Here is a 26,677-nt window from a genome sequence, read left to right on the forward strand (position 1 = left end):
GGGTCATCTCGTCACGAACGAGGAAGTCCTAGAACAAGCTGATGTAGAAGACCTAGAGATGGTCTCTGTTGGATGGGGCATGTTTGCTGTATGGACAGTGATGGACCAGCCAAGGCCTTACTATATGGTGAATTGGCTGATGGAACAAGAAAAGTTGGTCAGCTACTAGTTTGTTACAAAGACACTTGCAAAAGTGCTCTTAAGCGTGGGGAGGTTCTGGCAGAATGGAATTCTACGGTTAATGATTGCACAAGTGGAAAGCTCTTACCCTCAACATTTGTCGCAAGATTGACACCAAAAGAAAAGACCAAGAAAGACTGCATTCAAAGCGCCATAATAGATGGACAGTTTCAGCCTCGGTGCTTTACAAACTGTAGACTCTGATTTGCTTTACTGTGTTTTTGTCTGCATTGGGCGTAAAAGGCATAGTAGTGAACAGAATAGTCTCTCCGAACGTGCAGCAGGTTGAACCTTGAGGTGTATGGGCAACAACTAGTGGTGTGGTCAAGACCAAGAGGAAACCAAGACAATAAAGGATTGAGACCAAGTCAACACCAAGGCAGGGTGAGACCGAGTCAAGACCAGGACCAGACCAGGTGTGTCAAGGGGGTGGGGAGGAGTGATGACCGTTAATAGTAATGAAAATTTCGAATTAGCAGCGAGTCACGTTATTGGTTGCATTTTTAAATCAGGAGGTTTTGCATCCAGTAACGATGTCAACAAATAAATCGGACAGTGCACAGGCATTTTAGTGAAATCCCTACAGTTGTGGTCTTGGCCGGTCTTGAAATAAAATCCTGAGTCCTCTATGTCTGAGACCGGGACAAGACTGAGTAAAAACGCGGTCGATTCCGAGACAGGACTGAGACCTTCAGAAAGTGACCTTGAGACCAAGACCAGTCTCAAGTACCACAACACTAACTACAGCAGCCATGCAAGACTACATCAGGTTCCACTTCATTAAGCCGATAAGAGGAGCGTGACGGGTTTTTCCAGCCCACCACTCATTTCTTTGCAAACTAAAACGCTGGCAGGTTCTTGTGGACAAGTCCAGGAAGTTCCTGTTCGAAAAATGTCTTCCATGTGTGACATAGCTGATAGATCCTTCAGTGCCTTTAGCAACTCAAATTGCACTGAACAGTGATGAAACGAAACAAACCAGTGATGTGTATGTTCACAAATCTGACATGCCATACATTCTGAGAGTGTACTGCATTTAACAATTATTCCACGAAATCGAGTCGTACATGAGCTGATGGCCGATGAAGCGCGTAGCACAGAGTCGGCTATAAGCCATGTACGATGAGATTGAGTGGAATAACTGTTTTATTCTATCCACATTCATTGGATTTTGAGGAACGGAGCATTTTTTTTTTTTTTTTTTGCAAATTCAGTAAATACAAACTTTTATACAAAACTTCTAATAAAATCATTTCCGCTTAGGTGGACTTCTTAACCTATCGATGGCTGCACTAATTGATGTTAGTGGGTTTTTTTTTTCTTTGTTTGTTTGTTTTTTATAAATACTCCCACTCTGAAGGAGGTGGGGTATACTGGTTTACCTCTGTCCATATTTCCGTCAGTCCGAAACCCCCTTTTTCTCAGCAACCATAAATCGTAGCCACTTGGTATGAAACTTCAGCTTGGGGTTCTATACCGTGTATACCATTTTTCAGGTCTGTCGCACATCGACTTCCTGTTTACCGACTGAATGTATTTATGAAACAGACAGGGTGGATTTTGATGCTATTTCAAGAAGGAAAATGCGATTTCAAAATGGCAGTTTACCAGGATGCTATTTGAAATCCCTGAGGAGAGAACGCTGCTCTTTACTTACTTGTTTCAGGGTTAATTATTTGTTGAAGTCAACATTCATAATAAGTGTCCTATTCCTTCGATTGCTCGCATTCTGATATAAGCGAGAGCGGAGTGGGGGGATACGCAAGTGAGCAGTAGCTCGATTGATCTTGTTGTAGAAAGTGCCATCTTGCTGTCGTGCCGGGGTATAGAATAGCTTTAGACATTTATTTAATTCTTCCTTGGACGTTTCCGTTCTGTAATTTTCAAACTTCTTTGAGCTTTTGAACCAGTCTAAAAAAAAAAAAATTCTACAAATGTTAATGCTTAAAGATGAAGAATGTAAACAAACCGGCGAAATGACAGGAGCAATTTGTGAAAAATGCGATGATGATAATTCTTGAAAAATAAAAAAAGAGACGTTCTTACCGTCAAATATTTTTCATTCCATATTTCCTTGCCTTTTTTTTTTTTTGGGGGGGGGAGGTTTCGAGTAGAGTTTTTCAGCAACACATGCCGCCATTTTGTTTTTCTCTACTCATGGTATATGAGCTACACTACCGTTCAAAAGTTTGGGGTCACTTTGAAATGTCCTTATTTTTGAAAGAAAAGCACTGTTCTTTTCAATGAAGATCACTTTAAACTAATCAGAAATCCACTCTATACATTGCTAATGTGCTAAATGACTATTCTAGCTGCAGATGTCTGGTTTTTGGTGCAATATCTCCATAGGTGTACAGAGGCCCATTTCCAGCAACTCTCACTCCAGTGTTCTAATGGTACAATGTGTTTGCTCATTGCCTCAGAAGGCTAATGGATGATTAGAAAACCCTTGTACAATCATGTTAGCACAGCTGAAAACAGTTGAGCTCTTTAGAGAAGCTATAAAACTGACCTTCCTTTGAGCAGATTGAGTTTCTGGAGCATCACATTTGTGGGGTCGATTAAATGCTCAAAATGGCCAGAAAAATGCCTTGACTATATTTTCTATTCATTTTACAACTTATGGTGGTAAATAAAAGTGTGACTTTTCATGGAAAACACAAAATTGTCTGGGTGACCCCAAACTTTTGAACGGTAGTGTAGTAGTCGAGTAGCCAATCGGAACACACGATGGCTCATATCCAGTGAATGTGGATAGAAAAAATTCCTTTATCCTGTTACATGTGCTGAACCAGTGGTGGTGTGGGTGTTTTTTTAAAAATTGAATGTTTTTTGTTCTACATTATTGGACTATTAGCACTATGTGAAATGTTGTGTATGGTATAGTTTTATATCGTCCTGTGTGTTGCACCGTGACGCAGGATCGTTTGATGTGAAACTTGGTTTCTCATTTATTTTTCAGCACACCACACGCACTTTTCATGCTTTGGACGGCTCTTTGGAGAAAACGGATTCCGGTTTTTGGATCAACAGCTTTGATTATACAGGAATGAGCCACATCACCCCTCACGTTCCAGAGATTAACGACACCATACGCATGCGCTGCAGTGATGAGTTACCCTTCTGTGGTTTCCCCTGGTTCCTTCCTGTCAAATTCCTCATCAAGTAAGTCATTGTGTTCACCTATTTATCAAAATTCCCAAAGCTGCCAAGGCCTCGATTATAGAAGACAAGAGCAGCAACGGACACTAAACATGGTTAAAAACTGTCTTGGTTGTGGGGTGTTTTAATTTGATTTTATAAATCATATAATGAGAGGGAAATTTTTACAAATTATTTTCAAAGCTGAAGCACTTTCAGACAAGGACTATTAATTTCTAAATGTTTAAAAGTAAATATTAATCAGGGCTTTGAACCGGTTCAAGGAACGAAAACGAAAACCGGGAACTTTTTCTGTTTCACATGGAACAGAAACGAAACCAGAAACTTTATTATTTTTTATGTTCCGGAACAGAAACGCTTATTAAAAATAATGGTAACCGGTTAATACCGGTTTTTATTTCGTTCCTCAAAGTTTCCGTAGCCTACAAATAAAAAAAGCCATTCTTCTCCTGTGCAAGTTTCTATGACCCGCTGGGGTTCACTTCCTGTGTGACGTTCGCTGACTGAATGGAGAGAGCGGGAAGGTGGACTACGATCACGTCTCCATTACTGAGTGTCTGAGCAAAGAAGAGCCTGAACGATGCAACCTCCCTATTGGCTGTTTGTAAAAATGTATCAGTTGTTGCCCTTCCCACGGGAATCATCGCGGGCTCGAGAGACGAGACCTGACGAGTTAGTTCGTTGGTAGCAGAACAAAAATGTCTGGACACAAATCGGGTTTTCAGAAAAGGAAAGAAAATAAACGGAGGGTTGAAAATACAAAAAAGGAGGCAGAAAAAGCAAAACGAGTTTTAAGGTAGGACAAATGGTTACTTTTTAAGGCAGCCCGCCGTGGCTGCAGGCTTTCAGTTGTGTCATTGAATGGTTACTTTTCTGAGGCAGCCCGCCGTGGCTGCCTGCAGGCTTATTTATTATAGCCCATTTAGTTAAAATAGTTGATATAAAATGTTTATAGTTATGTGATGGTTGTCCTGATTTAGACTGGCGGGTTTTTTTTTTGGGGGGGGGGTTGCGCGATGTTGCACCCGGGTCCAGATTAGGGCAGAACCGGCCCTGGCTACATTTCAGGTGTAGTTTGTTTTATGTATGTATGTACTTGCATAGATGTGTACTTGGTCTTCCAATATGGCGCCTAACAAAATCTCGCGGTGCGGTGACGTCATGCGGTAGCCCTCTATAGGGCCTGACTAGCCTTTGGTAACACACTAAACGAATTCTCTTTCATTTTTGGCACTTTTTCTGTTTGTGTAGATGGGAAGACATACTGAGAATCCAAATCGCCAACATTTGAAATAATAATTGTTTTGAATTATTTCTTGTCTTATTTAATGAAGGTTGTAATAGAATTAGCCTACATTTGGCTTAAGCTGGATGAGACAGAGACATAATTTTATAGCCATTTGTTAAACAGCTGACAGGGAACGTAATTAACCGTTCCGGGAACGAAATTTTTTTGTTCTAACCGGTTCGGGAACGTCTATTTAATGGTGGAACCCAAAACCGGAAACGTTAAAATTCCGTTTCTGTTTGGAACGAACCAATAGGAAAAAAATTCTGGTTCAAAGCCCTGATATTAATATAATGAAATGTTTCACCTCTACTGACATTTCACTTGTTTCATCAACGCTATTACTTCTGCCAAGGAGCTGATGTTTTTGGTGCGCATATATATAAAATTTTTTCCCCCCATACAGTGTTGTAGTCGAGTCACTAAACCTCGAGTCCGAGTCCAGTCTCGAGTCCCCAGTGTTCAAGTCCAAGTCTTTAAAGAAATTTCGAGTCGAATCCGAGTACAAGACCCCAACCGCACCATATGACGGTGGCTGTTGCTGCTTTTATGTGAAACCGTCTCTGCTACTGTGTTGGACTAACGTTACTGCTCGACATTTTAGTTTATAGGCTACAGATAAAAAGCTTGTTCATCGCTCAGCAAGCCCCGCCCACTATCAGCAGGGCAAATAACATGAGAGGGTTAACACTAGCTAGTTCATCGCTCAGCAAGCAAGTCCCACCCGCCATCAACAGAGCAATGAACATAGCGTCTCACTTCCTGCTCTGGGTGGAGTCTCGCCAAATGACGATTGAAGTTCGAGGTCGTCCCCGTCGTCTCCTCGATAGTTCTTCTACATATGGAACACACCACAGTGCATTTTTTTTTTTCCCCCCACTGCACAAGAAGTCTGTATAAGCAAAGCGGACAATCTTAGGGGTGTTCTCTCCAGACATTTTAGCACCATTAACGTTAGTTTGTTCCTGAACATGACGTATGAACAGGTGAATGTGCGTTCTCTCTCTTGCACAAAATGAATGCAGATATAAATATCTTATGCCAAATTATTATGGCATGTTACAAAAAAATAAAGAAAAAATCCGAGTCCTCGTCTCCGATTTACGAGTCCGAATGCAGTTAATGTGTGAGTCCGAGTCATCAGTGTTCAAGTCAAGTCAAGAGTCCTTAAAATTAGGGCACGAGTCAGGATTGAGTACTACAAGCCTGCTTCTGTATGATAACTAAAAAGGATCTGAAATTCAGTGTGTCTCGATCTTTATCAAGGAAATAAACCAAAATAAAAAAGGAATGCATGTTTGGAATATTTCATTATGGATTTGCTACGTAAATGTCTCTTGGCTTTGTTTTGTTTGTTTTAGGAAGAACTGGTATCTCCCTGCTCCTGCAGTGTCCCCGAAATCTCCATTGGAGTTCAAACTGGTATCCAAACACGTATCAGAATGGGGCGCAGTCAAGCTGAGCTTTGAAGCTAAAGGTAAGATATGTGCGGTGTGTGGGGAGGAGTTGGTCATAAGGGTTTGAGCAGACTTGTTCTGAACACTAAAGGAACCCAAAACGGTGGAAGTGTAAAAAGATTTGTTGATAATTAGGATTAAATGGTATAATGTGCTGCGGTGCACGTTCTACTGGTCGGCATGTCGGGTGAAAATTCAATCCAAATTGCTTGAAACTGCTCTCTTTGAATTCAGAATCGAATGCAGAGCAACAGACTTTTTACAGAATTAAAATGTTTATCCATTCTTGAGATATTACAAATCAAAGATTGGAAAAAACGGCTTAATTTTTAGAAAACTGCCGTAATATTCTGTATGAGGATCGCATGGTACAAAATGGGCCTCATTAACCAATGAGATCACGTGTTTTTTTTTTTTTTTCCCTTGATATTTACATGGAAATTGGTAGCACATAGATGGTTGTATACTAAATACAAAGTTTGAAAAATTAGTAAAAACAAATTATGCTAATTAGGTAAACATGTTCAGAGCCTAATCTAGGGCGCGTAATACGCGATAATGCGCGTTTTTTTTTATCTGTCTGTCGAACATCCACTTTTTGGGCGCGAGAGTGATATCGCGTATCTATTCATTTTGTCACGCATTTATAAGTAGAGAGCGTGTAGTCGCGTTTTACTGAATCTTGTGCATATCAATTTGTCAGCACCCGCAGTGCTTGCTAGCGGGTGCTGACAAATTGATACGCACAAGAACTTTCCTGCAAATTTGACCAATCGTTGGCGTCGTCTTGCGGTGACGTCGACAAACTACCTTCCGCCGTACTTCCATGTATACATTCAAGAGAAGCAGCATGTGCGCAGTGTTGCCAGATTGGGTGGTTTTAAGTGCATTTTGGCGGGTTTTGAACATATTTAGGCTGGAAAACGTCAGCAGTATCTGGCAACACTGCATGTGCGAGTCAGTGTTTATATAGGCTTAAATTCTGTTACTGAAAGTGTGTTATGTTTACAGTGAAGGACTGTGTGCACTTTATTTATTTTTTTTACTTAATGCAAGAAATTAATGGATGCCAACATTTTTGCCAAAATGGTATTTTATTTTCCATTGTTTAGGCAGCTTCAGCATCATACTGTGAGATTCTGTTCAAATTGTTTTTTTTCTTCTATGAAGCCTGAGCCATTTATTTTATTAGTTTATAATTATTGTTTGATTTAGTCTTCAGGAGAGACTGCCTGCACACAGTACTACTGTAGTATTAATAGGTTTTTTTTCTTACATGAAGCCTGAGCCATTTATTTTATTAGTTTATAATTATTGTTTGATTTAGTCTTCAGGAAAGACTGCCTGCACACAGTACTAGTATTAATAGGTTTTTTTTTCTTACATGAAAGCTGAGGCATTTATATTATATTTTAAGGTAACTTCATGTTGTGCTGTGAGGTTCTATGCACTTTAACTTTTGAACCAACAGGTGCATTTGGATAAGTAAAGCCTATTTTTCTGCATTTTTGTAATCCTGGTAATCTTATACATTCTACATTATTGCTAGGTTTTTTTTTTTGAGTAATTTGTTTAATTTTTCTTGTTGAAAGTTCAATTTAGTATTATGTTAATGATATTCTAAAAGTAAAGATTAATAAAACTGTTCTGTTTATAGATGTACTCTTGAAAATATCTACCAATGTATTACTTATTTTTCTGTCCCCACTAACTGGAACAAATGAGGGATATTTTTACCCATGTTAATATTTTCTGTCCCCTGTTTCTACAACTAGTGAGGGATCTGTCCCCTATTTTCAAATTCCTAGATTAAGCTCTGATGTTAAATCGGTACACACTCTTCAGAGTTTCACCAACTGGCTTTATTTGTGCAATATAAAGCTGATCTTAACTCTCATTTATACATCACAAAGAAGGAGAAATCAATGTTAATGATAAAATATGCAAAAATAAGCACTGAATGTTTCACATCTACCGTTCTCTATCAAAATAAAGTAATAAAAGATTTCTGTTACCCTTTTTGTACTCTGTAGGCCTTTGTATTTCTCGAAAATAAGGCCTACTAGTGTTTATATGAAAGAATATAAATTATTTCGATTAATATTCACAGCTTTCAAGGCTAACGTCGAAAAAACTGCGTGAGCCACATCCAATAAACAACTCCAGTTAATTGAATTGAAACTGACACTCGCATTAAAATCTCATTCCGACCACTAAGCTCTCAATATTTTTCATCAAAAGAACGACAGTTATATTCTAAAATAGTTATTTATTTACATGAATCAGTTGGATTTGAAAAAATAAGTAGGTAAAGCTATGAAAACTCACGTCAAAGTCTCCCGTGAATCATAACATCAAAACTAGCTGACGGAAAATTTTGCTGAATGCTTCATCGGAAACAGTGAGAGCGAGAGAACATCCCTATAAAAGTTATGTGATTTGATATTCACGAGTAATCCAGTTGGAATCAGGAGAGAGAGAGAGCCTGAGCACTTTCCCGTGGCTCAAAAAGAAAAGCACCGACAGTTTCCCGACGTCCCGCGAAACTATTGCACCAACTTCAACCTGCCGTTACTCCCAAACTACTGAACAGATCTTAACGAGAAATTTCTTTGGAAAGCAGAAATTATAAGCTTTTTAATGATAGAAAATATTCAAGAGTGAAGCAATGCCAGGTTTGGAAAATTAGATGAGTGTCTGCATGCACGGTTTTCACAGCACGGCCAGCGAGCGTCTGATATGCCTACTACTGGAGCTGTGGTGTTGCAGTTATTTTTAATAAAGACACAAGAATGAGTGATTTAAATGATGTTGGATCAGAGCTGTAAATGATCATATTTTTATGTTGTTATTCCACAGGGCCGAGCCACATGTCCCTGTATGTCCTGCCCCACACAGGATCTTCACTCACAGGCTGGTCGTTCGCAGACGGGACGCCGCAGTACGACCTGAACGGAGAATATTTTATATTTTACTCTCACGGTGTGGATGCAGGACCGTGGACCTTCTGGATTGAGGTTCAGGTAAAATGTAAAGTACAGCAGTAATCAACACCACACACCGGGACACAAGCATTTCACTGAACTCGCACTGCATTCGACTTACCTTCAGAACTCGGAGTTATATCATTCTGGATCACTGAGTGTTCAGACTGCAAAGTGTGTGGGGGGGGGAACATGGCCGCCTCCTTGTTAACAAGAAGTTCGCCAGTTAACTGTGATCAGTGATCTCTGTTTTACTCCTCAAGCAGTGAAAAGTATAGCCAGTCTCATCTCATCTCATTATCTCTAGCCGCTTTATCCTGTTCTACAGGGTCGCAGGCAAGCTGGAGCCTATCTCAGCTGACTACGGGCGAAAGGCGGGGTACACCCTGGACAAGTCGCCAGGTCATCACAGGGCTGACACATAGACACAGACAACCATTCACACTCACACCTACGGTCAATTTAGAGTCACCAGTTAACCTAACCTGCATGTCTTTGGACTGTGGGGGAAACCGGAGCACCCGGAGGAAACCCACGTGGACACGGGGAGAACATGCAAACTCCACACAGAAAGGCCCTCGCCGGCCACGGGGCTCGAACCCGGACCTTCTTGCTGTGAGGCGACAGCGCTAACCACTACACCACCGTGCTGCCCAGTATAGCCAGTGTTATTAAAAAAAAAAAAAAGCAAGCTAATATGTCTATGGTGATTTGATCAAAAGAGAATATGTGTATATGGGCAATTCTACAGTAGAGAAGCGAAAATTATGAAATTATTACCACTGCCTTAACTTGTCAGCTCAGTGATTATTGCTAAAGTGTGGAATCCAAGGCAAAATATACTGAAAACCGTATTTAAAAATCATCACCCCAGTTATAGCAGTGTTGCTTCAGAGAAATCTTGGTTTGAATTTTAAGAAATGAAATTTCAGTTTTTATCCCCCGCTGGCTGAAAGGCCCGAAGGGGGATTATGTCGTGGCGATGTCCGTCCGTCCCGGGAAGGGTGCTCACCTTCTGAAATCAACTCCCCTCACAATTTTTGGAGGAATTTCACAAAACTTGGCAGGATTTTTTGTTATATGTCGGTAATACGCATATTGCAATTTCATTCAATTCGGTGGCATTTTACCAGAGTTACAGCCCTTGATTAACAAAATTATACTTTGTCAATTTCATGAGAGCGTGTTTTCCTTCTGAAATCAACTCCTCTCGCAATTTGTGGAGGAATTTCACCAAACTTGGCAAAAGGCATTGTTATATGTTGTTAGTACGCATATTGTAATTCCGTTAAATTCGGTCACATTTAACCAGAGTTCCAGCCCTTGATTAAAGGACCCATGGCATGGTGGTTTGTTGATGCTTTAAACGGGCTCGTGGAGGTTTCCGGATGTTATATCCGCAGCCTTTCTCGAAATGAACCCTCGGCACGTAGATATAGCCTCCTGGGAGAAAGCCCCATTTCAGCGCTTTTCCCAGTGCGTCATTTTGCTAATGAGAAGCAGGAGGCGGGGAAGGGTAGAGGGTAGGGGCGGGTCTTATTAATATTCATGACATGTAAACGTGTTACCTCTGATTGGCTAACAGCACTGTGACGCTACCTCCAGTGGGTCAGAACAAGCGGATGTGGGTGTCTTACTATGGCGAGAGAGAAGGAACAAACCGCGAAGGGAAAAATACCGCGCGCTGACGTCATTAAGGTGCGACGCGAGGAAATAAAATAAATTCAACAAATGTTTGGGTTTTTACTGAACAAACAAACAAATAAAATGAATGAGTGACTTAAAAAAAAGAATGTGGGTGTCTTTGTAAAAACTGTTTTGATTGGCTATTATAACAGAGCATGCTGCATGCTTTTTGGTTTTGTAGCGCAGAGTACCTGGCTAACTGCAGGAAGCGGTTAGCTGCACAGCTAATGTAGCCATTGCAAGGCTAACGTGGCACCGATTTTAAAACACGGCAAAACGACTTAACAGTTATACACTTACTTGTTCGGTGTTTGTGGCTGATGCGGCAGGGATGCTTGGTACGGACCCAGGCTTCAGTGACAGTTGATGTGCAAAACCTGCCCTGTACTGTCCCAAGTTGTGGAAACATTCCTCAGGAAAATGCTTCCGACAAACATACACCGTCTTAGGTAGACTCGACGGCGTATTATTGAAGTAAATAAAATTAAGCCACTGCGTCTTCAGGGGCTCTCCCGTCGGCAGTAAAAACAGACTCCTTTCTGTGTTGTCACATCCATGTACAGCGCAATTTCCATGTTTCGCTCGCTTAGGTGATGCCATGTTGTTGTGTCCTCTATGGTCTCCTCACTACAACTGGGCGGGGCAATCCATACAGTGGGTGGGAATCCAGAGGGGGGGGACGTGGGGATCATCTCCCTTGCTGACGTAGTAAAGGGAAGAGCTTATCAACGCGCCGTTTTGACGCGCCATTCTCAAATGTTGGGCATAGTTTGGTTTACACATTATTAAATTTCTAGCCACTGGGGTGACTTAAGAAGGTCAGAGGAACTCATTTTAACGTTAAAAAACCTCAGAAAGTGAAAATTTCATGCCATGGGACCTTTAACAACCTTGTACTTTCAGAATTTCATGAAGGTGTGCTCGCCTTCTCACATCAACTCCTCTCACAATTTTTGGACGAATTTCTCGAAGCTTGGCAGAAGGCCTTGTTATATGACGGTAATACGCATATGATGATTTAATTTAGTTTGTGAAAATTGTCCCAGAGTTTTGACCCTTGATTTAAATAACTTTGACAATTTCATGAGGGTGTACGTTCTTCTGAAATCATCAACTCTCACAATTTGTGGAGGAATTTCACCAAACTTGGCAAAAGGCTTTGTTATGACGGTTATACGCATATTGAAATTTCATTTAATTTGGGCAAATTTTACCGGAGTTATGCCCTTGATTATTAACAAACTTTGGCAGTTTCATCAAGGTGTGCTTGCTTTTTGAACTCAACTTCCTTCACAGTTTTTATTATCCCCCGCTGGCCGAAAGGCCCGAAGGAGGATTATGTCATGGCGATGTCCGTCTGTCCCAGAAACGGTGCTCACCTCCTGAAATCAACTCCTCTTACAATTTTTGGAGGAATTTCATGAAACTTTAATAAGATTCTTTGTTATATCTCGGTAAATACACACGTTGCAATTTTGTTCAATTCAGTTGCATTTTACACCATTATCTTGCACTGCAACTTAAAAAAAAAAAATTACCACATTTTGCTCTGAATGTAATTCTGTAACTGAAGAACGACCCCTTTACGCAGCAGTTGAATGCCTTTTAAAGGTAAGAAGTGCTCCATTTGTTTACTGCTGATGCTGTGAGCAGCCATGTTGGTTTAACTCCTTTTAGTGAAATGTAGTTTGTTGTTAGTAGTACAGGGATGTCGAGGACGTGGAAAGAAATATAATCACACATCCTAGAGAGTTTTTTTTTTTTTTTTTTTAATTTTATCGGACAACTACTACGGTGGTGGCACGGTGGTGTAGTGGTTAGCGCTGTCGCCTCACAGCAAGAAGGTCCGGGTTCGAGCCCCGTGGCCGGCGAGGGCCTTTCTGTGCGGAGTTTGCATGGTGTCCGCGTGGGTTTCCTCCGGGTGCTCCGGTTTCCCCCACAGTCCAAAGACATGCAGGTTAGGTTAACTGGTGACTCTAAATTGAGCGTAGGTGTGAATGTGAGTGTGAATGGTTGTCTGTGTCTATGTGTCAGCCCTGTGATGACCTGGCGACTTGTCCAGGGTGTACCCCGCCTTTCGCCCGTAGTCAGCTGGGATAGGCTCCAGCTTGCCTGCGACCCTGTAGAACAGGATAAAGCGGCTACAGATAATGAGATGAGACTTAAATGACCGCATTTTATTTCTCTTCTCTCACAGCCATCCGCAGAGCATTCGGATGAAGACGGCATGATCTCCATCGCCATTTCAGCTCACTATTTATTCGGAGACGAACAGCACACTCCTGAACTCGATTTGCTTTTGCGGAAACTTCCAGACTGGGCTTTCGCAGCTTCATGGGTCAGCACTTATGACCTGTACCTGTACTGAGAGGTGGGCATCCAACATCAGCTGAGCGTCAAACTCCCAACAGTGAAAGTCTGTGTGAATCCCATCCACACTGGTTATTTATTTCAGACTAAACCACTGTCTCAGGTTCGTGTATGAAGTCAGTCTGCATTTGTTCCCCTCCACTTCTGTTTTTCTTGTGTAAGGGTTTCCCACCCTCCCTCCCTCCCTCCTCCCTCCCCCCCCATAGGCAGTGATTTTAAAAATGCAAAGTAATTAGCCTGTAACTCGAAGCCATGCTGTATTGAAATACACAGCCAGTATTCCATCCACTTTAACACCACCAACTAAACAAACAAACAAAAAATGACAAAGTAACTATGAGCAATTTGTGAAACCACTGTGAACGACTGACAATTTTTCAATAAGATTAACAGGCGTGGCATTGAGGATGCTTTAGTCTAAACTGACTAGATTTCCTATTTCAAGTAGGTCTCATTTTAGTCTTTATTTACTACGACTCACTTTCCCTCGCTGACAGGTCAGCAATCCAGCAATAAAGTCTGTGAGAAAAAGGTACAAGTTGTTTTTGTTGGTGACAGATTTACAAAACCCTCCTCGATACAGCTTAATGCCGACACGGACACCGCATTTCACATGGTGACCTTTTTTTTTTTGGTTTGTTTTTCCCTTCCACTATAGAAAGGCCTGTGTGAAGAAAATCTGTAGCCCAAAGATGCCTTCAACAAGAATGAAATTACTGTGAGCAGTAGTCAGTATTTGGTATGTTACTTTATAGAAATGAGCTGGAAGTCTTACTGAGCATCTTGAAGCAGTGGGAGATCGCCACTTATTTTTGCAGCAAAACCCAGGAGCCTTCATTGCATGTCTTGTGTAATACTGATGCTTTACTGAAATGGTTTTGTACTGACTCAAGTTCTAAAATAAAACTCTAAAGATGTGTGTGTGTGTGGATGTCCTAGTGAAAACTACAGGTTGGACCCAAAGAGCTTCCACTCTGACTGCAGTGCAGGAACATTGCCACCAAAGAGATTTCCACTTCCTGGCTTTACCTAGATGGAAGTAACACAGCTCTAATACCATGAAAAATCTAAGAGCTGTTGTGCAACTGACTAGGCAAATAGATTTAGCAAAAAATGGTCTTTTTTTTTTTTTTTTTATAAGTCAACAAGAACATTTTAGTGGTTAGTACTCACAGCAAGAAGGTTCTGGGTTCGAGCCCAGCAGCAGCTGACGGGGGCCTTTCAATGGAGCTTGCATGTTCTGCCTGTGTCTACATGGGTTTCCCCCAGAGTTCAAAGACCTGCAGGTTATGTTTAACATGGGGTGGCCTTGGGGCTGAAGTGCCCTTGAGCAAGACGCCTAACCCCCAACTGCTCCCTACAATAGCTGTTCACTGTGTGTACATGTGACAAAGGATTCTTGGCTTGGATTTTACTGCAAACTTTACAAGTGTAGGTAATTAAGAAAAAGTAAAGGTTTGCTATTTAATCCTTTTGTTCAAGTTGCTAGAATCTGATCAAACCCTGACGGTCACCATTTGAAGGAAATGGTGCTTTATACAGTTTTCTACACCTTTAGGTGACTGCATGATCTTTGCAGCAAGCTTTCCATCTTGTCCTGGGTGAAATATTTATGAATTTCAGTTCAGCTGTCCAAAAAAAAAAAAGGGGTTATAGAGATCTTGCATGTGACGTCACAGCCGATCCAGATTGTGACAGACGCCATCGTGTCGGTCAAACGCCATATTCCGCCTTCTACCTTTTCTTCTGGAAAACCCTACTATATACAATTCTACTACAATGGCTGCGGCTACAAGCTCTCCCTACCTGTGCACGGTTTTTATGTTTTTTGTGTGTACCGGTATTTTTGCGTGTTGTTCATCTGTACCGGACTTCAATATCCACTACAACCGTATGGACTTACTGGACATTGGTTTCCAGCAGAAAATGACGGTTTGTAAGGATTTCCATCGCATGCACAACATTCCGGACGAGAGAAAAAAAAAAAACATTCCGGACGAGACCAGATTGCGAGACCAGCGGGGTCTCCATGGATTGTTATCGGAAGTAAAGCGAAGGAGGCAGCGCCAGGAGCCGAAGCAAAAGCGAGGCTACAGGCAGAGCCGGCCTGTTGACTAAGCTCAGAAAACAGCCACTCAAACCTCCACTGCTAAGCCTCTACCTCTCCAACGCCAGATCCATGTAAACAACACGGACGATTTGGAATTACCTTATTCTATAATCGGCTGGTCAGTGCTATACTCCAGGGGTTTTCAAAGTGTGGGAGAGTGAGCCGCCCCTCAGAGAGCAAATAAACAACAGCGCCCCCCCCTTACAATTTTTGTTGTTGCTATACTTAATGTTCCATTCGTATTTTTTAAAAATGGTTGTTGTACACATTTTTATTTTTTTCTTTTTCACATTTTAAACATCTGTGCTTTTTAAAACGTCTTGTTTTACACGTTTTAAACATCTCATAGCATCGTTAGCTAGCACCTCTTGGCAGACAACACACTGTGGCAGTGGAGCATCTTCAGATCCAGTCCATGAAAATCCAAACTTTAAATAATTGTGGTCATACTTCCTTCTTTTTTCAGTCCCCCAGGATTTTGCGGGCCTTTTTTGTGATTGTTGCGGGCTAAAATGTCTGATGTTGCAGGGGGGTTTTCCAAAAAAATTGTGCTGAAAGTTGCAGTGTTTTTAGGTTTTTGTTGCGATTACATTGCGGGAGGAAGTGAAAGTTGCGAGAAATTGTTGCGATTTTCTCTTTTTGTGATTAAAATTGAATGATATGTTAAATATTAAGTTATTACTGAAAAACTATTGATTAAAAAACAAAGACACTGAGAAATGGTCCTATAAACAACTTTACCAATATAAAAGATTACCAGGATGACAAAAATGCAGAAAAATAGGCTTTACTTATCCAAATGCACCTGTTGGTTCAAAAGTTAAAGTGCAGAGAACCTCACAGCACAGCATGAAGTTACCTTAAAATATAATATAAATGCCTCAACTTTCATCTCATCTCATTATCTGTAGTCGCTTTATCCTGTTCTACAGGGTCTCAGGCAAGCTGGAGCCTATCCCAGCTGACTACGGGCGAAAGGCGGGGTACACCCTGGACAAGTCGCCAGGTCATCACAGGGCTGACACATAGACACAGACAACCATTCACACTCACACCTACGGTCAATTTAGAGTCACCAGTTAACCTAACCTGCATGTCTTTGGACTGTGGGGGAAACCGGAGCACCCGGAGGAAACCCACGCGGACACGGGGAGAACATGCAAACTCCACACAGAAAGGCCCTCGCCGGCCACGGGGCTCGAACCCAGACCTTCTTGCTGTGAGGCGACAGCGCTAACCACTACACCACCGTGCCGCCTGCCTCAGCTTTCATGTAAGAAAAAACCTATTAATACTAGTACTGTGTGCAGGCAGTCTCTCCTGCAGACTAAATTAAACAATAATTATAAACTAATAAAATAAATGGCTCAGGCTTCAGAAGAAAAAAAAAAACAATTTGAACAGAATCTCACAGTATGATGCTGAAGCTGCCTAAACAATGGAAAATAAAATACCATTTTGGCAAAAATGTTGGCATCCATTAATTTCTTGTATTAAGTAAAAAAAAAAAGTGCACACAGTCCTTCACTGTAAACATAACACACTTTCAGTAACAGAATTTAAGCCTATATAAACACTGACTCGCACATCATGCAATGTTGCCAGATAATGCTGACGTTTTCCAGTCCAAAATATGTTCAAAACTCACCAAAATGCACTTACACCAATCTGGCAACACTGCGCGCATGCTGCTTCTCTTGAACGTAAACACGGAAGTAAGGCAGAAGGTAGTTTGTCGACGTCACCTCAAGACGTTGGTCAAATTTGCGGGAAAGTTGCGGTGATTGGATATAATTGCAACACCACCCTGAATTCGCGGGGATTGGTTGAATTTGTGCTGAAGTTGCAAATCGCAACATCCTGGAGGCTCTGGGTTTTTTTGCTTGGCCCAGACTCTGTCACCTCACTCACTGTAGCTTTAGGTACTAAAAATCGATCCATTTTGTCTCTGGTAAAGGCTCCTCACACCTCCACTCACACCTGATTGTCATCCCATTGATTGAAAACACCTGACTCTAATTTCACCTTCAAATTAACTGCTAATCCTAGAGGTTCACATACTTTTGCCACTCACAGATATGTAATATTGGATCATTTTCCTCAATAAATCAATGACCAAGTATAATATTTTTGTCTCATTTGTTTAACTGGGTTCTCTTTATCTACTTTTAGGACTTGTGTGAAAATCTGATGTTGTTTTAGGTCATATTTATGCAGAAATATAGAAAATTCTAAAGGGTTCACAAACTTTCAAGCACCACTGTACTTCTGGTTCTACTTCTGCTTCTACCTTTTCTTCTGGAAAACCCTACTATATACAATTCTACTACAACGGCTGCGGCTACAAGCTCTCCCTACCTGTGCATGTTTTTTGTATTTTTTGTGTGTATTTTTGCGTGTTGTTCGTCTGTACCGGACTTCAATATCCACTACAACCGTATGGACTTACTGGACATTGGTTTCCAGCAGAAAATGACGGTTTGTAGCGATTTCCATCGCATGCACAACATTCCGGACGAGATAGCGAGACCAGCGGGGTCTCCGTGGATTGTTATCGGAAGCAAAGCGAAGGAGGCAGCGCCGGGAGCGGAAGCAAAAGCGAGGCTGCAGAGCCGGCCTGTTGACTAAGCTCAGAAAACAGCCACTCAAATCTCCACTGCTAAGCCTCTATCTCTCCAACGCCAAATCCATGGTAAACAAGACGGATGATTTGGAATTACAGCTGGAAGATGCCACATCTGAGTCGCTGACAAATCCTGAATTTCTGTAAAGATAACTGTCCAGAGATTTATAAGCACGCAGTGCTTCACCACTGAACAGCGAGGGAAAGTTAATGAGGTAATTATACACGTCTGGGTATTCCACCTCTGGCAGTTCAACATCCACTGACACGGTCGTGAAAACTCCGTCCGGTAAGCCATAAGGGTCACTAATCTGTAGGTCGTTTATTTTAGACATGTATCTAGTTATCTGTTCATTAGAAAAATGAGCCGTGTAGTCCGTCGGTTGAAATTGATCCATTCTGTACACGAGTGCAGCAGTATTCAGCTGTGTTTTTGACCGACACGATGGCAGTTGTGTACTTTCCGGTCACGTGACTGCAAGATCTCTATAGGCAGAAAACCCTGATGTATGGTTAGTTCCTTCCACTATTATTTTTTTAAACCTGTGTACCAACTTTCTGTTAGGTAGGTGAATGTCAAACACACACACGGCTGCAAAAAGTATAAAAGGAACCGTTGTAGGATGATTTTAAAAATAATTTATTGTTCTTTATGTACAGGAAAAGCTCTAGAAACTTGGTAGAAAAAGTGAATTGTACAAGAATTTATCATCCACGCCTACACGCACACGTATTCCTGATGCAGAGCGGCATCTTGCACCACTACAGATTCCCCCGTTACATCACGTCAACAGTCCACACAGGAAGGAAGTCCGATTTCTGTTCAGAAAAGTCCTGTGTGAAATAAGTACCTGTTCATTAAGAACAAATGAAATGATCATTAAAAACACCACCCCACACACACCCACCCTATGCTGGATGCTTATTCCTCCATTGCACCACTTTAGCTTTAACATAATCTAAAGACACAGGAGAAAACAGACAGATGGAATCCTTTTGTGACAGGGAAAACTTTAAATTCAATTTGCATATTTAAATCAGCTCAAAGCTGCATGTGGGCCTAAAATCGCTTCTTTGGTAAGCAGACTAAATAAAGCAGAGTATATACACACACACAAAATATATACTCTAAATACACATGCTGGAAATGTTTAACACAGACGGAGGAGGGGAAAAAGAAACACACATTAACTGAAATGCAAGAGCATGGAGAACTCTGCCAATGAGCTGCTTTATCCCGTTCGGACAGAACGTGCACAATCGTACACACCAAGTTCCATAGCATTTTTTCCGTGTGTCCGAAGGGGTTAAAGTTCATGGAATAAGCCATCATAAGTACGTTTGACCTGAGGAGCAGCAAGTTTGGTCCATATGCAGGACGTGTGACAGTCCAAAAAAAAAAGAGCTGCTGCTTTCATCATTGCACAGGGATACACAAAGCAATAATACTGAAGTGACCAGAAACATAGTAAGCAAACCATGAAACTGCCGTTTTATACACGGAGTGTGAAATCATCCGTCAGTCAAGAACTGAAGAGGGATTTAAATCCAACAGCAATTTTCCATCTCAGGTTAGAATCCAGAATATGTTCATTTTTAAGAGTTACGTAATACTATATTACCTCATCATCAGCTCCCCCAACCAAAAATAAAATAAAATAAAATTACAAATTCATTCTTCAGGTTACTCTTTGTGTACCTTGTGGCTTTGTTGCCATTATTACACACAATCTTAAAGCCCCAAAAGGTGAAAACAGTGAGCAAAAAAAAATTTAAATAAAATGTAGTACAACATAATAATAATAATAATAATAATAATAATGCTGGCCAATGAAGCCTGAGCTCACACACTGCAGCAGCTCTTTATAAGTGTAGGAATGAAAAGCTCACAGCCCTCAAGATCGAGTGTTGTCACATGATCGATAATCTGGATTAATACTTAACGTGTGCAGGGTTGTGCGTTTGAGAGACTTGAACAAACGCTGCGTGTTTGATACATTTTATGCTAGTGAATAAACACGATGATGACATAATGAGCTCACTCGTACAAAAAAAACAAACAAACAAAAACCACACCCTCAACCAAAAGCAACATCGTGACTACACAGCTAAACATACTGAACTGGATGCGCATTGTTACTGAATATACATGAGACAAACGTGAAGCTGTAAATTCTTTTTCAAGCTACAAACACGCAACTTGCACAACAAGAAGCAAAAAGGACTTGGGGGAGAAGTGTCGTATTTTGAATGCAGACAACGATAATAAATGAGGTATTAAATTCTCACAGCTGACTTAAAAAAAATAATAATTCAAATCCGCACTTCCTAATGACAGAGGGAATGAAAAACAAATCAGTACAACATGGAAATAAGGCTGTGCTGCTGGAAAGAAAGGAAAATGCAAATAGACACTCGCTGTACAAAAAACCACTTCAATCTCTTTCTTGTGCTTGTGATGGGGCTGGATAATCCGACCACGTGATTTAGAGATGTGATCGTTTCTCTCGGTGATTTTATCGCCCTGCAGTTAGACACGAATAACTGGCTGCAGAGTCAAAATTTGTTTTTGTACCGTTTCTTTTTCCTCATTACACAATGATAAAAACGCTGAGGAGGGAGAAAAATAAAAAAATTCTCTGGAGGTGTAGTTCATCATGGTATGGTTAAAATATTGTGATCATCAGGGGCGTCGTGGCTCAGGTGGATAAGGCGCCGCACCATAAATCCGAGGACCCGGGTTCGATTCTGACCCGAGGTCATTTCTCGATCCCTCCCCTGCTCATTTCCTGTCTCTACACTGTCCTATCCAATAAAGGTGGAAAAAAAAATATACTGTGATCGAGTACAGACTGAGTATGGATGATTTGGAAATCCCCCCCCCTCCTTTCTGTCCACATTTCCCAATACCTGGCCTTATAATAATAATAAAGTTTAAATAATAGGTTGTGAATAAGATACAAACCGCCAGTGGTGCAGTCAGTCATTATATAAATCTCCTGAGCACATGTGGAGAATGCAATTACTAAAAAAAACCCACCCCAAACAATGTTGACGATACTAAAAATCAGCATAATTGAGAAACAAACCCACCCCCTTTTTTTCTATTGGCTCCCAAAACCATAAACGAGTTGTGAATTCACGATTCGAAGTTGCCCGAAGTAGTAACTTATCCCGAGCAAACGCACGTCTTCGAGATCATTTCATATGCTTGAATTGTATTTGGGCTCAGTCTTCATCTGAGAAGGCTGAAAATACTTTTTGATAGACGGTAGTAAGGGGTGAAAAATGGTAAAAGCTACAGCTAAACCATAGGCGTCAGGAACCGCACGTATAATGAATCAACATCTGCATTTCGGATGAACTAAAATCATGTGGATGTGCAAATTTGATTCTTCTTATACTGTATAAAGTCGCCCCTCCACCCCACAAACTGAAAGGTCACTCAAGAGCTAAACTTACAAATCATTTTGGAAATACGGCCTCCTCTTGGAGATCAATAGTAATACTGGTGTTAGAACACAGGAGAAACACATCAGAAGTGCAGCATTACCTATACCACACACACACACGCACGAGCTCCGAATCTCTTCTGTCCTACCCGTCCCTTATTCACTACGCAGGCCACACATCATCCCGTACAGGTGGTCTCATCTCTCCGGCTCTCTTGAGGAGACGAGAGCTTGTCAGGAAGTACATTTGTTCAAATTGCGTCCTAATGAGGTCGCATGATTTAGGACAAGACTAGTCCCTGTCCCGTTTGTCTCGGAGCTGGGTGACGCGGCCATGTAGTATCGATAACGTAATAAGTCACAAATGATTTGAACATTAAATACCCATCGAGTTCATAGCATGGAAACGTCTTACTTGGGGGGAATCTTCGTGAATACCTCTGAATTTTTTTTTTAAACGTGAAAATGTAATTAATTATCGAATCTGAATTTGCGGTCGCTGAAAAACATTTGATTTACAGATCCTTGATTTTCTGGAAACATGGCTTTTTAAAATGAGTAACTCAGAACGCGATGTTGAATTTCAAGGATGCCGACGGAAAAGATGCGTGGACTTTTAGGAACACATTTCAGTGCGGTGGGGTTAATTTGATTATTATGAATTCTGTTGCTTTTACCGTTTAAATCTACGTCTCTTTCTTGCTTTCAGATGCACCACAAGCATTTTTATAAAAACACTGACCACTTCGTTATAGTTTTGAACGCTCTGCCAGACTGTTTCACTGGCACACGAGGTCACGTACTGTTATATCGACTCCATGATGACGTGAGCCCTACACGGTGAATAAGAGACCACAAACCCGTCCTGCGTTCTCTCTGTAGCGCCCCTTACTACACTTTGACGCATGAAGATGTGCAACTGAAACCCAGACAAAGTTCCTGCCTTCTGCCTGTGCTTCCTGCTATGACCCATAATGCATGATGCTTGGGGAATAAGAGGGTGGACACAACATACACAACGTAGAGGAATCCAGAGCCCACTGATTCTCCGCTCTCTTGAAATCACGAGAGCGTGCAGTCGTAAGCGCCCTCCTCAGCTGCCTCGTCCTCGGATTCCTCCTTGCGGCTGTCCTCCAGAATGCGAGGGACGGAGCCGGCAGGGATCTCAAGAGTCATGGGGAGGGTAAAGTTCGTGACCCCGCGATGCTCCTCCACTCGGGGCAGAACTGGGTCGGCCATCTTGGAAACGGACGGCTGAAACGAGTCGAGCTGAATCTGATCCACGGAGACGTTGCACGGCTTCTGCAGCTCAGGAGCAATGTGGTTCAGGAAAGGCTTGTAACCCAGACTGGAGACAGAGACACAGCGACAGCGTAAGGAAGGCAGGGGACTGTTTTTACATATTCCTGCTTTATTTAAACTCGCAGTTCGTGGTGGTTTTAGTTAATGCGCTACTTTCAGAATAAAAAACGTTAAGAGACGCACACGTGCGTGCACACACACTGACCAATCAGACGAAGCCCACTGGTCGATAGCGATGAGGCCGGCTTGTATGCTCTGAACCGTTTCTGTATCTGCAGCATCCAAAAAGCCCAACACTTTCTTAATGACGTTGACATCACGCAGAATCAGACCAATCACGATGCTCCATTCCAAACATCCCGCCTCTAAAAACACATGCAGCAAGTACCTATGGAAAGAAAGCGATTAATACATACACACATAATTAATACATTTCAAAAACACACCCGCGTTACTTTACTCTTGCTCTCACACACATACACAGCATCATCTCATCTCGGCATTGCTTTTATTAAAAAAAAAAAAACAAAAAAAACACACACACACATACGAGTGCACTATGGGAAATTAATACAAGTAGGACACATTCTGGTGTCAGAAATGGTGCCTCATCCTGATGAGCTTACCTCAGCTGCACCTGAGACTTGTGAGGACCCTTATTGGCCAGCTCCATGGAAATGTGCTCCAGCTCCGACTGGCTAAGGCTCAGGGTGGAGAAGTTCTCGTCCACCATCGTCCAATCACCATCTACCATGGAGCTGGTCTCCGTTAGATCTGTGGCTGAGCCGATACTGCACTCCTCCGCTAGAGCGTTAAACATTACGCAAACGTTATTTCATCTAGATAATCAATGGAGCACTTGCATGTGACGTCACAGCCGATCCAGATTGTGACAGACGCCATCTTGTCGGTCAAACGCCATATTTCCGCCTTCTACAGTGCTGCTTGAAAGTTTGTGAACCCTTTAGAATTTTCTATATTTCTGCATAAATATGACCTAAAACATCGTCAGATTTTCACACAAGTCCTAAAAGTAGATAAAGAGAACCCAGTTAAACAAATGAGACAAAAATATTATACTTGGTCATTTATTTGTTGAGGAAAATGATCCAATATTACATATCTGTGAGTGGCAAAAGTATGTGAACCTTTGCTTTCAGTATCTGGTGTGACCCCCTTGTGCAGCAATAACTGCAACTAAACGTTTCCGGTAACTGTTGATCAGTCCTGCACACCGGCTTGGAGGAATTTTAGCCCGTTCCTCCGTACAGAACAGCTTCAACTCTGGGATGTTGGTGGGTTTCCTCACATGAACTGCTCGCTTCAGGTCCTTCCACAGCATTTTGATTGGATTAAGGTCAGGACTTTGACTTGGCCATTCCAAAACATTAACTTTATTCTTCTTTAACCATTCTTTGGTAGAACGACTTGTGTGCTTAGGGTCGTTGTCTTGCTGCATGACCCACCTTCTCTTGAGATTCAGTTCATGGACAGATGTCCTGACATTTTCCTTTAGAATTCGCTGGTATAATTCAGAATTCATTGTTCCATCAATGATGGCAAGCCGTCCTGGCCCAGATGCAGCAAAACAGACTCAAACCATGATCCTACCACCACCATGTTTCACAGATGGGATAAGGTTCTTATGCTGGAATGCAGTGTTTTCCTTTCTCCAAACATAGCACTTTTCATTTAAACCAAAAAGTTCTATTTGGTCTCATCCATCCACAAAACATTTTTCCAATAGCCTTCTGGCTTGTCCATGTGATCTTTAGCAAACTGCAGATGAGCAGCAATGTTCTTTTTGGAGAGCAGTGGCTTTCTCCTTGCAACCCTGCCATGCACACCATTGTTGTTCAGTGTTCTCCTGACGGTGGACTCATGAACATTAACCAATGTGAGAGAGGCCTTCAGTTGCTTAGAAGTTACCCTGGCATCCTTTGTGACTTCGCCAACTATTACACGCCTTGCTTTTGGAGTGATCTTTGTTGGTCGACCACTCCTGAGAAGGGTAACAACGGTCTTGAATTTCCTCCATTTGTACACAATCTGTCTGACTGTGGATTGGTGGAGTCCAAACTCTTTAGAGATAGTTTTGTAACCTTTTCCAGCCTGAAGAGCATCAACAACACTTTTTCTGAGATCCTCAGAAATCTCCTTTGTTTGTGCCATGATACACTTCCACAAACATGTGTTGTGAAGATCAGACTTGGATAGATCCCTGTTCTTTAAATAAAACAGGGTGCCCACTCACACCTGATTGTCATCCCATTGATTGAAAACACCTGACTCGAATTTCACCTTCAAATTAACTGCTAATCCTAGAGGTTCACATACTTTTGCCACTCACAGATATGTAATATTGGATCATTTTCCTCAATAAATCAATGACCAAGTATAATATTTTTGTCTCATTTGTTTAACTGGGTTCTCTTTATCTACTTTTAGGACTTGTGTGAAAATCTGATGTTTTAGATCATATTTATGCAGAAATATAGAAAATTCTAAAGGGTTCACAAACTTTCAAGCACCACTGTACTTCTGGTTCTACTTCTGCTTCTACATTTTCTTCTGGAAAACCCTACTATATACAATTCTACTACAACGACTGCGGCTACAAGCTCTCCCTACCTGTGCATGTTTTTTATGTTTTTTGTGTGTATTTTTGCGTGTTGTTCGTCTGTACCGGACTTCAATATCCACTACAACCGTATGGACTTACTGGACATTGGTTTCCAGCAGAAAATGACGGTTTGTAGCGATTTCCATCGCATGCACAACATTCCGGACGAGATAGCGAGACCAGCGGGGTCTCCGTGGATTGTTATCGGAAGCAAAGCGAAGGAGGCGGCGCCGGGAGCGGAAGCAAAAGCGAGGCTGCAGAGTCGGCCTGTTGACTAAACTCAGAAAACAGCCACTCAAATCTCCACTGCTAAGCCTCTACCTCTCCAACGCCAAATCCATGGTAAACAAGACGGACGATTTGGAATTACAGCTGGAAGATGCCACATCTGAGTCGCTGACAAATCCTGAATTTCTGTAAAGATAACTGTGTAGAGATTTATAAGCACGCAGTGCTTCACCACTGAACAGCGAGGGAAAGTTAATGAGGTAATTATACACGTCTGGGTATTCCACCTCTGGCAGTTCAATATCCACTGACACGGTCGTGAAAACTCCGTCCGGTAAGCCATAAGGGTCACTAATCTGTAGAGCGTTTATTTTAGACATATATCTAGTCATCTGTTCATTAGAAAAATGAGCCGTGTAGTCCGTCGGTTGAAATTGATCCATTCTGTACACGAGTGCAGCAGTATTCAGCGGTGTTTTTTACCGACAAGATGGCGGCTGTGTACTTTCCGGTCACGTGACTGCAAGATCTCTATACAAGGCTTCGACTTTCAGACCCTGTACTTAATAAAGTGTGTGAATGCGCTTGGGCCCGAGGAATAAGAACCTGCTAGGCGAGGTCATTTTAAAAATTAAATAAATAAAATTGATCTTGCAAGTAAAATTTTAGCCCCTGGATCAAACAAACAGGCTGGTCACACTTAACGTAACTGAGGAAATGAGAACTTAAAGTGCATATCCTGGACCAATTTCATTTTTTTTTTAGTATGTCCCTTTACACACTCATCCAGAAGGGTAATTTTGCACGAGGCCATTTTTCTGTCTACAGCAGACAAAAAATAAAACAACAAAACACGTCTGGAGCCAGATTCGTGAGTCACGTGCCAGCAGGCTGAGAGAGCTTGCACGGATTCAGTGCACAGTCTGTGTAGACCAAGTTTAGCAGCTAGCGATTTTGCACTGAAATATGGAATTGTCGCCTGAGCGCAATGTTACTTCACCTTTGGATGAAGAATATAGCGAGATGTCAAAATTATTTCTTACACTGGCAACAGTCAACTTGTGAATTGCCGATTTTCTTGGTCTTTTTCTCGGCTCTGCTTGGTCCTCGGCTTCGAGGGCCTCAGTGGATACGGCACTTTACCTTCTGTCAGGGGAGACGAACACGGCTGGCTTCTTTGGTGACGCTGAGACAGATGGAGACGGTGTTGCT

At 41.7% G+C, this 26,677-nt stretch overlaps 2 protein-coding genes across 5 annotated transcripts in view; one reads left to right on the forward strand and one right to left on the reverse strand.

The window, feature by feature from the left end:
* The window catches only part of LOC132895223 (endoplasmic reticulum metallopeptidase 1), a 62,153-nt gene extending 48,107 nt beyond the window's left edge, over positions 1-14,046 (forward strand). For 2 of the 4 annotated variants that reach the window (XM_060935566.1, XM_060935568.1), the window contains exons 12-15: positions 3,143-3,345; positions 5,992-6,107; positions 8,947-9,110; positions 12,955-14,046. In XM_060935566.1, the coding sequence (XP_060791549.1) occupies positions 3,143-3,345; positions 5,992-6,107; positions 8,947-9,110; positions 12,955-13,125 (654 nt within the window). In that variant the 3' untranslated portion in view covers positions 13,126-14,046. The remainder of the gene's footprint in view (positions 1-3,142; positions 3,346-5,991; positions 6,108-8,946; positions 9,111-12,954) is intronic. The other 2 variants (XR_009655714.1, XM_060935567.1) reach the window with 2 other exon arrangements.
* A 4,438-nt stretch (positions 14,047-18,484) lies between these two features.
* The window catches only part of ric1 (RIC1 homolog, RAB6A GEF complex partner 1), a 187,525-nt gene continuing 179,332 nt past the window's right edge, over positions 18,485-26,677 (reverse strand). Inside the window, exons 24-26 of the mRNA XM_060935572.1 lie at positions 23,241-23,418; positions 22,820-23,002; positions 18,485-22,660 (exon numbers count right to left, since the gene is read on the reverse strand). Coding sequence (XP_060791555.1) covers positions 22,375-22,660; positions 22,820-23,002; positions 23,241-23,418 — 647 coding nt within the window. The 3' untranslated portion in view covers positions 18,485-22,374. The remainder of the gene's footprint in view (positions 22,661-22,819; positions 23,003-23,240; positions 23,419-26,677) is intronic.

Source organism: Neoarius graeffei, chromosome 12 (assembly GCF_027579695.1).
Source record: "Neoarius graeffei isolate fNeoGra1 chromosome 12, fNeoGra1.pri, whole genome shotgun sequence".
NCBI classification, from domain to species: Eukaryota; Metazoa; Chordata; class Actinopteri; order Siluriformes; family Ariidae; genus Neoarius; species Neoarius graeffei.